This window comes from Chelmon rostratus, chromosome 20 (assembly GCF_017976325.1).
Source record: "Chelmon rostratus isolate fCheRos1 chromosome 20, fCheRos1.pri, whole genome shotgun sequence".
In the NCBI taxonomy this organism is placed as follows: Eukaryota; Metazoa; Chordata; class Actinopteri; order Chaetodontiformes; family Chaetodontidae; genus Chelmon; species Chelmon rostratus.
Genome location: NC_055677.1, coordinates 5,236,100 through 5,253,735, shown reverse-complemented (window position 1 = coordinate 5,253,735; position 17,636 = coordinate 5,236,100). Strand labels below are relative to the sequence as shown.

The 17,636-nt window shown below is 40.5% G+C and overlaps 1 protein-coding gene across 1 annotated transcript in view; it reads right to left on the bottom strand.

The window, feature by feature from the left end:
- Nucleotides 1–7,081: 7,081 nt before the first annotated feature.
- tmtopsb (teleost multiple tissue opsin b) overlaps nt 7,082–17,636 on the bottom strand; it is a 33,530-nt gene continuing 22,975 nt past the window's right edge. The window contains exons 3-4 of the mRNA XM_041961634.1: nt 14,794–15,027; nt 7,082–7,378 (exon numbers count right to left, since the gene is read on the bottom strand). Coding sequence (XP_041817568.1) covers nt 7,082–7,378; nt 14,794–15,027 — 531 coding nt within the window. The remainder of the gene's footprint in view (nt 7,379–14,793; nt 15,028–17,636) is intronic.

Genomic DNA, 17,636 nt, shown 5'->3' with positions numbered 1-17,636 from the left:
ACAACTCAATGTAATTGGTTCTCTTTTGCACAAGAGATTTCCCTGAATAATTAAAGCTTTTTGTTTGACATCTCACTCATTAGTTCCCTTTCTCTCCCCCTGTCATATAGACCGGTTTGATGTGTAATAATTTTTGTGATTGGTTTTTTGAATTGTCATTTTACCATAAATAGCCCAATTTATCACTTAGTTTTGGCAGATTTTAAATTCCATAATCCGACTTCCCTGTCAAGAGCTAATGCGCTGAGGGTGGCGGAATCAATTTTGTATCCTGACAACATAAACCATAAATTTGAATTGTAGTTCTGAGTGAGCAGTGGCTGTGTCATGGATTCCCCATCAGAAGCTATTGGAGTCGTGTGTGATCAGTGTTTTCTTGGTGTTGGTCTCAGGTGGCGTTTTCACTAGAGCCTCTCCATATTGACCAGGAGTGCTGTGCTCAATGAGGCTCATTTGTCAGTAAATGGTCTTTATCTTTGTGTGAGAGTTGGTACTGTGGGCTAATGGGTTAAGAAGTGAAATCTTTAGCATCAGTGAATAATGTTACCAAGTCTCCACTTCTGCAACTGCATGTACAATAAAACAGTACTGGTTGGGGAATTTGTCTTTGATTGCTTCACCACATTAATATAGCTTTGTACAGAACAATTTCCTGAACACGTGGATGCAAAAGCAGTGAACATAATGTAAAACTGTTCAGTAAATATGCACATTAAAGTGTGACACAGCAGAAGACCTTGAGCTCCATTGGACTGTAAAAGAAAATCAAACAATAGGCTTTGTGATGGACTCGAACCTCATCTGGAAAGTGAACGAGAGCAGGCGGCAGCAGTGACAAAAAGAGCAGTCAGTTTGTACCGAAAGTCACGGGAACAGCCTTTAAAATCGCTGCACATGCTGTGATCATCATGACAGTGTTTACTGTTTAACTTCCATAATACTCATTCATATCAGTTTGCCTCTCAAACTCAAAACAATAGTCAAAATACATGTTTACACTCTTAACATTCATCGATCTGTCAGATATTTAGACTATTGGGTTTCATTTGTATGGATGTTATCTTAACAATGAGAATCAGGTTTAATGCCATGGAGGTTTTCCCATGCAAGGAAGTTGCCTTGGTATTTGGGTGCATAACAATAAACAGCAAGAGAGAGGAAGAAATCCAAGAAATGCAAGACAAAGCAAATACTTCCCTAAGGCTAAGATAAAATAAAACTGAATTTTGAAGTATGAAAAATAAATCTATTTTAGAAAGAAAGGAGTTGTGGGTGAATACTCACACTGGGCAAAAATCAAAATCTCTTAAATTAAGGAGGAAAATTTAGAGTGTCAATAAGATTGGTTGGTCCAATCAGCTCTTACAGCCTTGTTCCAAAAACTGCTGTCAGTGTGTCATCTTGTGAGAGGTTACAAGGCTGATTTGCAGAGGTTACAACCCCTGCAAACAACAGGTTGATATGCTCCCATAGAGCTCCCAGGCAGCTTGCCTCATTTAGTACAGTACAGACCACTGCAGATTCCCCTTAATCTTATGAGTTATTGAGGGATAATGAGGGATACAGTGCTTAATTTTGGTCTCATTTCTGGATGCAGTCTTATCCTAGTTTGTGTAGTGTTAGTCTAAGTTTGGCTTGTGTCATGTGGACACTATTGTCAGGTTTCAAAGTATCTGTATAGACAATTACAGCTTCACACAAAAACAGAAACAAAACCCAAAAATCATTATTGTGAGAGATCCCCCTGCCTGCAGACAAAGCACCGCCACTGCCTGAACCCTGAGTTTAAATGCCTTTTGGATTGTACCAATAGCATCAGACAAACTTGAGGGGGGTCCAAAGAATCCAACTAGCAGCAGCTGCCACACAATGAGCACCTGCTTAATTACACTGCAGCTCACCTGGACTCAATTAAGTAGTGTCTCTCAAAGGAAAGAGTATGTTTGTACTGATTTGGCCAAAATGAAGCAGTTAAAAAAAGTTGCCTGCTGTCAATTTTTGTATGCTTCATCACTAAATTCACTTTTCACAATTTTTAATACAGGCATTTTTACGAAAATTGAATATGAATTGAAAAAGGGCCCAAGAAGCACCTGCTGCCAGTTTGATAGAAGCAAGGATAACAAGGAAAACTTTGTTTCCAAAGCAGCAGAAACTGACTGAGGACTGGCTCCAGCTTGTTACATCTGCAGTTAAGTAATGCGATAAAACGCAGGAGAATCTGGGTCCTTCCAGTCAGCAGATAGGTGTTTGCAAAATTGTGAGAATCCACATTTATAATTTCTCTTTTTTACAGCACAAGAGGATCTTAGTAAAAGTGGGTCAGCTGTTTTGCAGGAACGCCCTGAACACATTCATACCTGGAATGCGTCGTCTGCTGGCCACTGAGCAACCACAATGGAGTGGCTGGGGTTAAAGGCGTTGCTCAGGGGCACCTCAGTGGTGGTAATAAGAGAGGGACAGGGGCTTTATTTTACCCAGATTCGTCCTGCCTGGTGTGGGGGGGATTCCAGTCACAAGCTCAGTTCTGTTTAATGGCACTGTTTACAGGCTCGGTCAAACCATTTAAAATGGTTAAATTTCATGGTGAAACTGTCTTGGCAGTGACCTTTAGGGGGAACTGAGAACTCAAAACAGGAGACGCTGTCATAGCTTATTAGCTGCATTGCATCAACCATGTTTACTTGACCTCCTCTATCAGCTGCTCCACAAGAGAGACGTAGGTTTTAGGAGTGGCACACAGACATCCCTTTAATACGCTGTTTGAACATAGTGTATCGTCCCATGTGATGTGATTTACTCAATTACTGTGCTAATGTACATTTTGAGGTACTTGTGGTTCCATTTTATGTTGCTTTATACTTATCCACCAGATTCCAGAGGAAAATATTGCATTTTTCTCCACTGCATTTATTCATTAAATTAACGTACTAGTTACTCTGCAGAAGCAGATTAGGAATACAAAATGTTATTAACAAAACATGATGCAGTGTTATATATTAAGATACACAGCAGTATAGACAGTCGTGAAAAATAGCCTTTAGCAGTTACAACATTAAATTTGAACATTAATTTATCAATGATTAGAATACAATAATATATGTTATTCTGAGATTGGCTATTTGGCCTAATTAATACTTTTGGTACATTTTGAGGCCAATACTTTTGTACTGAGGTAAAGGTTGAATGCAGGACTTTTACTTGTGTGGCACTTTCTGGGGTCTCACATCAAAATAACAGCACATTTAACAGTTGTATTATAAGGAGTGAAATATGTTGTGAAAATCTACTCGCACTTGTGGATTGTGGATGCAAAATCAGTTAGAAATAAAAATAATTACAAACTGGATTCAGCGCAGAAGGTTTATACTGAAGAGGATCCATCTATAAGATTTAAGTTAAGTCTCTGGGCCCGTTTGGCATCTTCATCCCTACAAACGGTTTCACTCACTCGACCGGACGTGGACATTCATCCTGAAAATGCAGCGATTATAAAACCAATTTTAAACTGCCTCTCTTTATCATGCTGCTAATGAGGATGCATGTAGCGATTAAGTGGAGATACACACTCACTTTTCCAATACGACTCCCGCTGGGATTGGATCCAGTCCAGTTAGAAACGACACAGCGACGTGATGAGAGGACATTTCTGCTCAATCCAATTAGAATGGAGTCGGAGAAGGGACACACCAAGGGCATGTCAAACAATAAATTGTTATTAATGGACGTGTTCTTCAATTGTTTCGGCTTTGCTAAGTGTTTTCTGGCGAGGGAGGGATGCTGAAAATTAGCTCGTTCGTCTTTGCTGACTCATGTTCAGTGTGTGGATCAATGTTTCTCTATATTTGTTGTGATCACTGTGGTAAAATTAATAATCCAGGAAGTGCTGCATCTCATTTAAAGATAAAACATAAAATCTGTGCTTCTTAATCCTTCTGATGTCTCAAGAGTATGCTGGAAGTACCACAATACTGACTAAATGTAGAACTCAATGAACTTTAGCACCGTACTTTCATGAAAAAGGAGCTATTTCAGTAATAGGTTGTGTTTTTTCATTCTTTCTCATGTAGATAACTGGTAAATGTTGGGAATGTTTGACAAACTGATGTCACACTATTAGAATTATTAGTGCATCCAAAATTTTTGAGAAGAAAAATAGGTCCAATCATGGTCACATTAATCTGATTTGGGGCCCTTAGAGCAGAAATGTGTTGTTTTGACCACTGCTGTCTCCATGTGCTGGTTCTGTATAAGCTGCAGCATGAGAATGCAGGTCGGTTGAGGTAAAATGGGGACAGCATGCATTAAATATCATAGCCTGATGATATTAAACCCTCTAAAAGTATCCAGCTGTGAAGTTTCTCTTTAGTATAACAAAAACTTTCATTGCCACGGCGATAATTATCCTGCTCCTATATCCTGCGTTACTTCATTATATGAATCTCTCAGGCAGAAAGGGGTCCAAGGATGGGTGACAAATCATTTTCTGCCAAAATTAAACTTGGCCGTGCTTCAAAAACACGCAAACCAGTAAACAGCCAAGCGAGGACACACATGCGAAGCAATTTTGAGCGTACTAAACCAGGAATATGAACAGAGCCAACAGTCATTGGAAAAATGAGATTACAGGAATATGTTTTGTGTTGTGCTGCGAGATCAGATACGGTTGGGTTTTTTTGGGGAAGATGTTTTAAAAGAGTATGTTCAGTGGCGTCCAAAAGTCCAGTGGAAAGAGCGTGCCTTGATTACTAAAACGTGGAAGATCCCACATAAACAACCGAACATTATATGAGCAGCTGGAGATGAGGGGGGTCAGGCCCGCTGCTCCAATTTGTAACATTTATTTCTTGCAGCCTCTCTGTATGATTTCATTAAAAAGTGAACTCTGTGTCCTGACGTTCCATCACAACCGGGTAATAATTTAAATAATATCATACAATGTTAGGCTATAAAGGGTGGTGCTGTTGGTTTGGATGTCTGGGGTTGAAAATCAGTACATATTTAGTCTGTTTTATTACACATCTGTGTCTCTGCAAGTGATAAGATCATGGCTGGTTGACTTCTTAGTGTTCATAATTCCATCCTACAAAGACTCAAACGTACACACACATACACACAGCTGTCTCTTAAGATTATGTTCATAGTGAAAAAGGCCAGGCCAGTTCATATAAAGGACTTTTACTCATCGTGGAGTATTTCCACTGTGTGGTTTTTAGTACTTTTACTTGAGAGAAGGATTTCTTCCATTATTGACGATATGATACCTTTCCACACTTACAAAATTTGAAAAACATCAGTCATAATTATGATTGAAACACTTTTTTTTCTCAAAGCTCCAATCCAACTTTGTGCTTAATAACACGAAAATACCTGAAAACCAAACAACTGCTGAGGCCTCTCGTCCGTTGTTATAAGTAATTAAACTCAAATTTAATGGATATAGTGGTAAATGCACAATATTTTTAACCCTCAAATGATCGACTCTGCAATCATGGAACCATCCTGAGTTGTCAAATGAGGCAAATGTGGTCCAACCAAATTGACCTCCCTGGAGTCCTGAATCAGTCAGGTGTTGGTCTATAGATCTCCTGACCTATGGAAAAGCTGATGAGAATTACTTTTTTATACTCTACTGAGGGTACGCATGAACAAACGGCAGGTGAATAATGCAGCAGGAGTGGTTTGAAATAGTTTTAAAGACATTTTTAAATGTTATTCTGCTTCTGCAAACAAGGAACAAACATTTTTTTCCAGCCACTTTTAGATCCTCCAGGAAGGAAAGTACTTCATCTAAACTCTAAGACAGTAAGTTTACTCTGAGAGGCTTCCCAGATGTGCAGCACATTATTATTGACTTCTTGTGTGTGTGTGTGTGTGTGTGTTTGCAGCCCTCATTATTCATTCATGGCTGTCAGTTGTTATATTCTACTCCAACACTCTGATTGCTGTTTGTTTCTCACTGAGATGAAGGCTGTAATTTAGAGCATTAATCTGCTTCCCTCCCAGTAAATAATGCCCGTGTTAATAATTCATGGATTAACAACACATGTGAATATGCCTAAGAGGGAGGAGAATGAGAGAAAATGACACCGAGCTCCAGTTTCTGAAGGAAGACGCACACACGGACACACACTTTGGGTGAAGTAAACAGAAAAAGACTTGAGTCGCACAAATCTGTTTGTGACATGATTTAATTTATGTTACATAAGCAAAGGAAAATACAATTAGGAGACAACACAAAACCACGTTTCCACTAAACCAATAGACAGTGTAGCTTCAGGAACAAGACAACTTAAAACAGTGAAATCTCTTTACATGGCCAAAGTCCCTTTAATGGCTTTCACTACAGTCCCAGATTCGACGACAGAGGGCCCATATGCAGCAACGTGTAAATAAAGGCATAATAGAAACCTTCTCAGCTCCAAATTGCATAAAATTGCTCAACAAATCTTTAATACTCTGTATCAAATGCTCAAATATCAGGCATGGAAATGGGGTCAGGAAAAAATGCTTACCCCCTTCTCCAACTGAATTATCGTCGAAAAAAGAATAATCCTGCTAACAGTAGCAACGCACAAAATACCTCATTGCCCCGTTTACCGGAAAGAAAACAACACAACAACAAAAAAACACCAAACAGTTCATGAAATATCCACCAAAGAACACTGTGCTTTTCCAAAATGTTCCTGAATAATTTCTCAGATTAAGAAAGAACATTATTTAATTACGTAACAAAGATACCTCGACCTATTTATGTGTCTGTAATCTGGTCTGTAAAGAAGTCGGTAATCTTATGGTGAAGCACTATGCTTAGCCCTGGTCTACTGCTTTATGTACAGTGACTCTGGTGAGTAGGATGACATTTTGTGTGTATCCCTGTTTGCTGACTTCACACAGCGATGATAACCTGTTCTGGGATTAAAATGTCCCTGCTTGTATTTAAGACTCCCACTGAGCTCACTTTGTGCTCCCTCTTTTAAAATCCTCGACTATTAAGAGGATTTGCCTCTTAATTGGATACCTGCACCCCACTCGTCCTCCGTTCTGTAAACGTTCATCTCCTGTTGTTGTTTCTCCGGTTTTACTCCCTGTAGTGAGCCACTAGGACCAGTTTGGGTTTTGGGATGTTGGCGGCAGGGGTGTTAGAAGCAGCAGAGTCTTGATTGGACGCAGATGGAGCCACGTGACTGGCTCTCTGCGAGGACTCGTGGATGGAGTTGGGCGAGGGCACGGCGGAGGAGGGCGCGGGAGCCGACACATGGCGTTCCTTCTCCCGGCGGACGGTGCGGAGCGTCTTGGTCGGCCTTGATAATGTCTTTAAGGTGGAGCCTCGCTCGGGGGTGGAGCAGCTCAGGAACGCCCTGAAACACCTGTAGAACTGCGCACAAACATAGACACATACAGGGTTACTGTCATTGTTCAGAGTAGTTGTACACCATAGTAATACTATTAAGCTGTATTAGTATTTTGTCCTCCTGATTGTCAATACTGCACTTTTACTGTGTTGGCGTATTCTGTACATGTAACATGTATTCCCTTTCTATCCGTCCTGGAAGAGGGATCCCTCTGCTGCTGTTTTTGAGGTTTCTTCCTATGGTAAAAGAGTTTTTCCTTCTCTGAATCGAGCGTCTACTGTTCCGACTGTAAAGCCCTTTAAGGCAAATACTGGGCTGTATAAATAAATTTGACTTGACAAGTGATAATAGGATAAAAGTAAGGCAAAGCTTTATTATAAAGCATATTTTAAACACAGAGCAGGTAAAGAAAAGCATTAGAGCGACATTCAAACACAATAAGTAATAAAAAAAAACTAGTAACAGTGAAAGTGGTAGAAGTACATGAACCAGCACTGAGAACAAGTATTAACCGTCATACCAACTGCATATCTACAGTAGTAGTATCAGTCATAGAAGTATGAACATAGTATGAACAGTTAATTATTAGATAAATTATTATGATGTGTAAAAGTGACAGTAAACATTAGCTGCAGCTTCGTCTTCTTTCCTCCATGTTGGGAGTCCAGCAGGCAGCGTGCCCCCCTGGATAAACGTAGTGTACTTAGTATACTCTCTGGTTCCACACGTATACTTAAAGTCTACTACATTTCCCCAGGGCGCCGCAGATCAAACAGGCGTGCTGCTCGAAACAGTTTGTGGTGCTGTTAAACTGAGATATTTAAGCAGCTGGCTGACAATTTATCATATATGAGCCAATTATTTTTTTTGTTACCCCAAGGAAATGATGCAGCTTTCAAATTTAGCAATACATTTTAAATCTTCTGGTGTCTCCAATCCCAGCGTATTAATCTACCAGAGAGCTGGGCTTGGAGGGGAAAGAAGAGCCGGTGGTTTAAAAGCAAAAAGCTCCGGGGAAACAAAAACGGTCGATGTGTCAAGTGGGGAGTGTGAAGGAGAAAGGGATGAAAACTGGAAAGGAAGAACAGGAGGACAAGCTGACGTCATGAGGGGTTACAGTTAAAACCAGCCACAGATTGGGATCTTAAGGCTGAGAAGTGACCAAATCCTCACCTGCCACTCCAAATCTGTGTATCTTCAACACGAACGGACGCTTGATTGTTCTGTGATACGTTTGTGTGCAACAATACGTGCTTGTGTATTGGCTGTAAACTCTAAAAAGAGGAGGAAATACTCCTCCTTCTTCTTCTTCTTTTAGTGGAGATGAAGCCACATGTGACTCCGTCCAGAGAGCTCCAGAATATCAACAATAAGAGCAGCAGAGGTTTCAGGGGTGTGCGTAACTGCAGTGTCCCCACTTCAAAACAGGAAAAGCTCTCTTGCTGCATGTCAACACCTCTAAAAATGCTACAAGGTGCATCAAAACAAGCATGACAGAACTGCCCTGAAGCCACATGTCCATTTTATACTATGAAGTTCAGTAGTGGGATCATTAAAGGCAAATAAAAGCAAAGAAATACATAAATGAATACATGCAAATCAATAAACTTTCCCCATTGGGATTTAAATCCTGCAGAACTTGGAGAAAGATCTCAGAAAGCTGGTCTCACAAGTTAAATCTGATGAGATGAAGCTGATTATGAAGAGAGAAACTAGAAAAATAGTCTTTGGCAATGTTATTTTCATTTTTTTAGACTTCACTCTAATTTTTCCATTTTTCTAGTGGTTTACTGCACAATTTGACCTCTTAAGACTTCTAACAGTAAAATAAAAAGATCACTTGTGGTTGAACTGTGATGATGGGTCACAAGAAGAAGAAGACATTGATTTGTTCTAGTTGCGATACTACAGTGTACAAATACTCTGTTACAAGTAAGAGTCAAGTCACCAAAGGTAAAAAGTACTCATCATGCAGATAATTACTACAATTCTCTTCCTTCCTTCCTTCTTTCCCTTTTCATCCTTTCTCTTTTCTCTTTGTGTCTCCCTTTTTTGTTCCTGTCTTTCTTTCTTTCCTCCACCCTTCCTTCCTTTCCTCATTTTTCTTCCTTTCTCTTCTCTGTTTCCTCCATTTTTCCTTCCTTCCTTTCTTTCTTTCTTTCTCTCTTCCTTCATTTATTTTTCTTCTTTTGTCTTTTCTATTTGCTTCTCTCTTTTTTCTTCCCTCCATCTATCTTTCAATCATTTTTCTTCCTCTTTTTCTCGATTGTTACTTCCTTTTTTGTTCCTTTCCTCCTTTCTCTCTTCCTCCCTTCCTTCTTTCCCTTTTCTTCCTTTCTCTTTTCTCTTTGTGTCTCCCTTTTTTGTTCCTGTCTATCTTTCTTTCTTTCCTCCACCCTTCCTTCCTTTCCTCATTTTTCTTCCTTTCTCTTCTCTGTTTCCTCCCTTTTTCTTTCTTTCTTTCTTTCTTTCTTTCTTTCTTTCTTTCTTTCTTTCTTTCTTTCTTTCTTTTTTCTTTCTCTATTCCTTCATTTATTTTTCTTCTTTTGTCTTTTGTATTTGCTTCTTCCTTTTTTCTTCCCTCCATCTATCTTTCAGTCATTTTTCTTCCTTTCTTTTTCTCTATTGTTACTTCCTTTTTTGTTCCTTTCCTCCTTTCTCTCTTTCTTTCTTTCCTCTTTCCTTCCCTCATTAATTTTTCTTCCATTCTTTTTCTCTGTTTGTGTCCTTCTTTCTTCTGAGAACATGTCAGACTAACAGTTAACATGACTATCGTGAAGAGAAGAGTCACAGACAGGCAGGCAGAAAGACAGACAGACAGGCAGACAGGCAGACAGGCAGACAGGCAGACAGACAGGCAGACAGCAGCAGTGGGACCTCCTGCAGAGATGACTGTAAAGGTGTCGCCGTGGTGCTGACAGCTCAGGTCTGCGGCATGAATCTGAGCAGCGCTTTAAGTCTTCAACTCGCCTCAACACACTGCTGCCATAGTTATGGGCTGGGAGGAACTGAAGACTGAAAGCGTCACACAGTGTGTGTTTGCCTCCCGCTCGTTTATCTGTGGAGCTGAAAGTTCAGTTAGCAGCTTAATCGTCGCAGACACTCGCACGTGCAGCCGAAAACTGCATCACAAGTCAGCCATCAAAGGAAGTCAAATGTCTCCTGAGCTCAGAGGTGACAAAGAGACAGAGTGAGGTGGAGGCAGATAAAAAGAGACGGAGACAGATAAAAGAGTGCGTGACAGGAGGAGGAAAAGGTCGCCGCCACGCCGTCGTTCTCTGATAGCACCATCACACGCTAATCGAAAATCAAAGCTAAAGTTACCTTCCAGAGATTAAAGAGACTTTCGTCCTCCATTCGTCCTGCTGTCACCTTTCTCTTTCATATTTCACCTTGCACTGCCTGTCCTCCATCTTTATGTCCTTCAATCAGTCTGTTCTTTGCTGCCATTGTGTCTTCTTTATTCCTTTGTCATTGTTCCTTCATTTCTTTATTTCTGTCTATTTCCTCCTTCCTTCCGTCTTTCATTCTTTATTCCTTTTCCCACTTCTTTACTTTTCCATCCTTCTTTCCTTCATTTTCTTTCATTATTCATTCCTGTCTTTTTGTCTTCTTCAATTCTTCCATCTTTCATTTCTTTCTTTTGTTCATTTCCATCTTTCTTTCCTTCCCTTCCTTTTTCTTTTATCTTTCCCTGTTCCTTACCTCCTTCCTCCCCTCCTTCCGTTTACCTCTTTCTTTTTCTTTCTTTCTTTCCTTTTCCATCCTTCTGTCCTTTTTCTTCCTCTTTTCATTCCTTTCTTTTTGTCTTTCCTCCATCATTCTGTCTTTCTTCATTCCTTTTTTCTTTCTGTTTGTCTTTTTTCTTCATTCCTTTTTTCTTTATTCCTTCCTTTCCCTTCTTTCTTTCTTTCTTTTTGTTCCTTTATGTTTTCCCATTTTTCTTTTAATGGAATTCTTAACATAGAAACAAATCGGTTTCCAGGGTAACTGAATGCTTCTACAGCTTTATGTAAAACTGACCCTGAATCCTAAAGTCACGTCACCTTTAGCTTCCACCTGCCATCAGAAGCATGTGTAACCTGACTTTAGGCTCTGTGATTGGCTGTTTCAAACTGAAACACACCTTCCGAGTCGAGGGTTAACTTCTCACCTCGTGTTTTTATGCACAAAAGCCTCGACGTTCACCCAAATGCAGCTGTTCATCTTCAGTTCTTTGGAGTGTCAGTTTACGCCTCACACATCTCTGCCTATGTTTGTTTGTTGATTGGAGCTGATGACAGCCAGGTGAGGCGAACTGACACAAACTGTGCAGGTAGAAAAACAGAACTAGAGAAGCTGTCGTTTTCTTGGCGAGAGATAAAAGCTTGTCAAAATGTCCAAAGCAGTGTGGAGTCACGCATGAGCCGTCTCCTCCGTGACGCTCATATTTGTACACAGTTATTAGGCTGATCTGCTAATGACGGCGGTAATGATTTATTGACAAAGAAACGCTGCACAAAGCACCTTGAAGTTTGCTCTGCTGCCAATTAGCGAGGCCAGCGGCATCAACCGGATTACTTCCTCTGTCTTTTTCTTTTTTTCCCCCTGGGTGTCCTTCAGTGTCAGTCAGTGTGTATCAACGCCTCTCTGGAGGTGTGTGTGGTGGCGTTATGTGTTGATGCTGTTCTGGCTTTGATACATGATAATAATGTTGCACCTCTGTCTTTTATCTGTGCTCTGTGTGCGTGTATTTTCAGCTGACGGATGTGGGAGTGTATGTGTTGTGTCTGAAGGTGTAAATGAGGACCCAGCAGATGGAGAGTGGAGGTCTGCTTCCACCTACATTAACCTCCCCTGGGTGTGAATCTCTTATAACTTATAGCCTGGCGTGTGATTCTTTAAATAGAGCAGGTCATTAGACGCGACAGTGTATAGCAGTTCAGTTTAGGATATTAATTTACCCTCAAAGAAGTAGTAGAGAAAGTTTACTCAAATTAAAGTACTAATACTCTACTGTGGAAATACTCCACTACATGTAAAAGTTCTGCAAAAGTAAAAGAATGCAAGTGTTGTCAGGAAAATGTACTTAAGTAAGTACCAAAAGTGAAAGTTATCATTTGTTCAGCATTTAAGCAATATATAAACATTTGATAAATGACTATATGTAGCTGTAAGCACATAAAAAGACATTTTAAGTGTTTATTGATGTACAGTATTTGTTAACTTCTCCTATGAAGACACATTTTAATTATTATAACTGTGTTTTATTAGATTGTTATGAATAATCTGATTCTACGCCAACCTCTACTTATGGTGTATACCTGCTTGCAGCTACATTATAGTCTGTTATTAATGTTTTATGGATGTCTAGAAAATGCTAAATGCTAAATAGGGGAGTTATAGCAAAGTGTTGAAGCAGAAATACCCTGTTGAAGGCAGAAAATATGACAATGAAAACAAACAGTAAGACAAAAGACACCTGGCGGGATTTCACAGCTTTGTTGTTCAGTTTGAATCTGGCATGAAACCCCTCTATCGCATCCAAATCCTTCTGAGTCCATTAAGGTTCAGTTTTCAACATGTTTTTCTTGTTGAGCTGCAAAAACCTGCTTCCACCTGTGATCTTTTTGTGTTTCAGTTGTGTTTGTTTCTCAAACAAAAGATTTCTGGCCAAGTAGAGACACCAGCCTGCAGGAAGCAACATTAATTAAACAATACGGAACTTTCATTTCGGCCTTTGGGCAAGAAACTTATTGAATTAAAATTAATTAGCTGCAGCAGATATAATCTCTGTCAATTTTTTGCACATTGGTTTTAAACACTGTGCAGCTCTTTTTTTCATTTTGAAAGCAGATATTCAATATATTTTTCTTTATTTTTAACTTCACTAAATACCACAGACAAGGCAAAATTCCTTGTCTGTGAAAAGCTACTTAGCAATTGCTCTTTTCTAGTATTGATTGCTGGCAACATTCATTTCCTCCAGCAAAAGTGATGCTTGGCACTGGCTAAAAATGAGAATTCAGTAAGAGACTCTTGAGGCTCAAAGCTCAGCAAATCCAACAATATTGCTTGAAATTTGGTCGCACAGGTGGGGAGCTGACTGTTGCAGGGGTATGTGTGCATTCCTGTGTTTAAATTTTAATTCAAAAGAGACCTACGATCACAACATAACAGAGTGCAACCATATAAAGGTAATATTAAGCTTTTGTACTTTATTCTGTAAGTCCTCCAAAAGAAACTGTTCCTCCAATAGTGGGCTATGTTTAAAATAGCATAACACACGTTAAAAATTGCAGTCACATTATAAAGTACCAACAATATTGAAATAAATAAGCTTATGTAGACAAAATATTGTTAATAATAATATAATAATTCCAACCATCCTGGACATATCAAACTGTTTAATCTGCCTGTTGTTGTGTTTGCTTGCAGTTTAAGGTTTTACAATATTTTATATGAGGTCCCGCCTCTGGCTGGGCAGTCGCCAATCATGGTTAGGATAATGGGGTGGCACCTGGGGAGGCTAATCAGGCTTCAGAACCCTGGACACCCCCCTGTTTCCACCAACTTTCAAAGATCTTTTTCAGTCTTGACATTCAGCGAGGAGCATTTTGAACAAATGAGGTTAGACTGTGATCAGAGTCAGATTCATGCTCTCAAAGATGTGAAATAATTGTTTATGACTGTACGGACGTCGTTCAGGGAAAGGGAAAAGTGATATGATGACAGGAGGTGAGAGTCCTTCATTAGACTGATAGCTGAGCAAAGTGAAACCTGATCATCAGGATTATAAAATCTTCTCACTCACACCTTTCATTTAGTGTTTAGTCATCATGTTCGCCAGTGTTTTCAGCCTCCCACTCACATGTCAGGCAAATAGTCCAAATAATTTAAACTGCATCACAACTAATTTTACAATCCTGATTTTAAAAAAAATGGGACTCGCTGTAAATTGTAAATAAAAACAGAATTCACTTGTCTTTGCTTTCAGTCCATGTATGAATCTCCTTTACTCAATCATGTGTTAACCTCGCTCCATCCTTGCCTGTGGAATGTCCCAAACAGGTGTTTTTGGAGCGTTCCACATCTTTCCCAGTCTTTTGTTGCTCCTGTCCCAACTTTTTGGAAACTTGTCGCTGCGTCAAATTCAGAATAAGCAGATATTTATAAAAAATGCACAGCATCCCACCTTTTTTTGGAGCCTGTGTTGTAATCATGAAACAAGACACTGGAAGGAGAATCAGTCAATCAGCAGTGATGCCTAAAATGTGACGAACATGTATGTCCACCTTGTACTAAAAGGAACATTTTTAAAGGGAACATCTAACAGCCTGTGATTGGTTTACAGTGGCACACTCAGACGCTGCTTGAAATCAGGCAGAAAACGCATCAACAGGAAGACGAACGACCCGAGAAGAAGAGCTCAGAGACAGACAGCGACAGAACGCCTTACCTGTTTGTTCATGAATATGTAGATAAAAGGGTTGATGACGGTGGAGAACTTGGCCAGCAGTGACGGCGTGATGCTCGCCTCCGGGGTCAGGAGGTCGCGGGGGCCGAAGGTCGCGAGCAGGGCTGCCACTCCGTAAGGCAGCCAGCAGACCAGGTAACACACCACCATTGTGACGACCATCACCAGCACTCGCTGCTCTCTGCGGCGGGTCACCACTGAACTCACGCTGCGGACCTGGCAGAGAAAAAATAAAAAAACTTTATTGGAGCATGTGAATGAAAACAAACATAAAAATGGTGGCTGGTGCACGTTAGCTGCTGCTTCGCTGCCAGTGTGTCCTGTACCTGGAGGCCAGTTATGTACAATTCTCTGAACAATCAGCCCACATACTACAGACACTGCCACTGGAGTATTAAGGCCACTCTTGGGGTAAAACCAAACTGGAGATGTTGAGAATTTTAACATACAGTATAAGCTGACAGACACCTCTCACCTGTTTACTACAACAAAGAATTCAGTTATTCTTCAAGGTGGGCTGAGTCACCCCGGAGAAAGATTGTTGATATCACTGAATATCAACAAGCGAGAGGGACGGTGAATCTGGCATGTAATGACACTGAGAAGCAGGAGGGACGACGACATGAACAATCTCTCTCCACAATGACTCACACCACCTTTGAACCTGTTTTCCAACACATAAAGCGAACAAAGGCTGTTCCCATTTTTTTCACCTGCACACTCACCTGGGAGCTTTGGCAGATCTTAGTCTGTCTCAAATCAGTGCAGAGTGGAAGTGGACAATGAATCCATGCAACTGGAAGCAGAGTCGGGTGGGATAACGGGAGGGAAAATTACCTTCGGACATGAGATTGCATGCATTTTATCCATTGTGGAATATCAGCGGAGGGCGACACATTCAGCGTCTGAAACACCTGAGTAAAAACCAGTATATCAGGCTATTTTCACCTCCTCTCACCTGGTTGGGCATGTAGAGCGCGCTCCATGTGGACTTTGGACAACACTAACATTAAATGAAAGTGCATATGGCAGAGAATTAGAGGAAACATGTTAAAGATACTACTTCCATCCTCCTACGTAAGGCTCGACTTCACTTTCCTCACGCTGTGTTTTCGTGGTGGGCTCAGACCTCATCACAGAATCTGTAGTGAAGCTTAAACAAACAGCACAAATGTCCCTGCGCTCCAACATTTATTTGTCTTGCGCCTGGAGGGTCGTCTATCAGTAACCACGGTGACAGCTGTTTCCTGTCCACTGTGCAGAGTCGTGACAATTTGTGTTTATTTCTACAGTCCCGCAACATTTGTGAAAATCATAGTGCAGAGTTAGTGGGAGGTGTCAGTTTATCAGTTGCCTTCTTCTTTTGCACATTAAGTTCTCGATTGTTTGCTTTCTCTTAAGTTGTCGTAAAGTTATTGTTCCCTTCAGCAGTTATGAAATCAGTCAAACGTTGAGGTCAAGAACTGACCGTTTGTGGCAGGTGGTCAGCGGGGTCAGCGGCTGTCCTGGATGATTTGATGCCTCAGGCAAACACTCTGCAAGCAGGAGGTGTAGCGCAGCCGTCAGGTTAGCCGTGGGCTACACCTTGAGCCCCTTTTTGTTTGTTTTTTGGCATATATTAGTTTACAGTTTGGCACATTTGCATCATTGAAGGTCATCCTGCGTGATGTAACTGCACTGTAACATCTGAATGTAGAGGCAGTCAAAACTTTAAATACTGCAGAAAATATTTAAACATGCTGAGATCAAACCAACAGACTTCAAATGGACATCAATATGAATCTGTTCCACATGCAGGACTCATCTGCTATGAATTCTGGGTAAATTAAGTCCTCCTGCAAACATGGTTCACTGCCAAAAATTATTGTTGTTCCAGGGAAGTTTTACAAGAAAAATAATAATAATAATAAAAATCTTCCAGTTGCATAAACCTTTAATGCTGCTCGTGTTATGTCTCGTCAAGTCTGTTAATGTGTTTTGTTCACAAGCGTCATGTCTTGTCTTGCACTTCCCGTTTTATTGTGAAACCTAACTCTCCTCTCGTTTCAGGCCCTTGATTTCCCGGTGTGTTTCCCGCCTGTGTGATTGTCTACCCCGCCCTAATTGTCTCCACCTGTTCATTGTTACCTCGTGTATATATAGTCCGCGTCTCCCTTTGTCCTGTGCCAGATTGTCTCGTGCCATGTCTTGTACTGCCTTGCTGTCTAGCTTTCTTGATCCTTGTCTCCTGATTATCTAGTAAGTCTCGTTTGTAGTATTTAGTATTTCTTTTGTTGTTACTTTTCTCTGAGTCTAGTTTTGCCTTGTGCTTTTGTTTGATACTTTTCACATAGTTCTTTGCCCAGTTTGTTTGCTACTTTCCATTTGATCCTTAGCGTCTTTAGTTTGTACTTTGATTATCTTGCATTATTTGTTGTATCATCCTGAGCGATTTACGTTAATAAATTATTCTTATTTTGAAACTTCTCGCTGCTGTGTGGGTCTGCATTTCTGAGTCCAGAAACCTCGTGCCTCCGGGCTTGTCAGCTCGGACCTGCAGCAGAGCTGGGATGCTGTGGATCAGCACTTCCTCAAACCACAAACTATGAGCCAAGTCAAATAAGTCAGTCCGTAGTTTTGTGAAACAGTCTCACTTCACTTTTCAGAGCAAACATAGAACTGAGATGCCACCGGGAAGGTCACTGTGACGTCTCGTATGCAAAGCGCTTTTGTTCCGTCCTCCATGTGGCTCAGGCGTTTTGCCTGCCTGACTTGGATTTTTCCTTGATATTTTTGCTTCTGACGTGGGTCAGCAGGCTTGTAAAATTATTTTTTTTTATTGCATT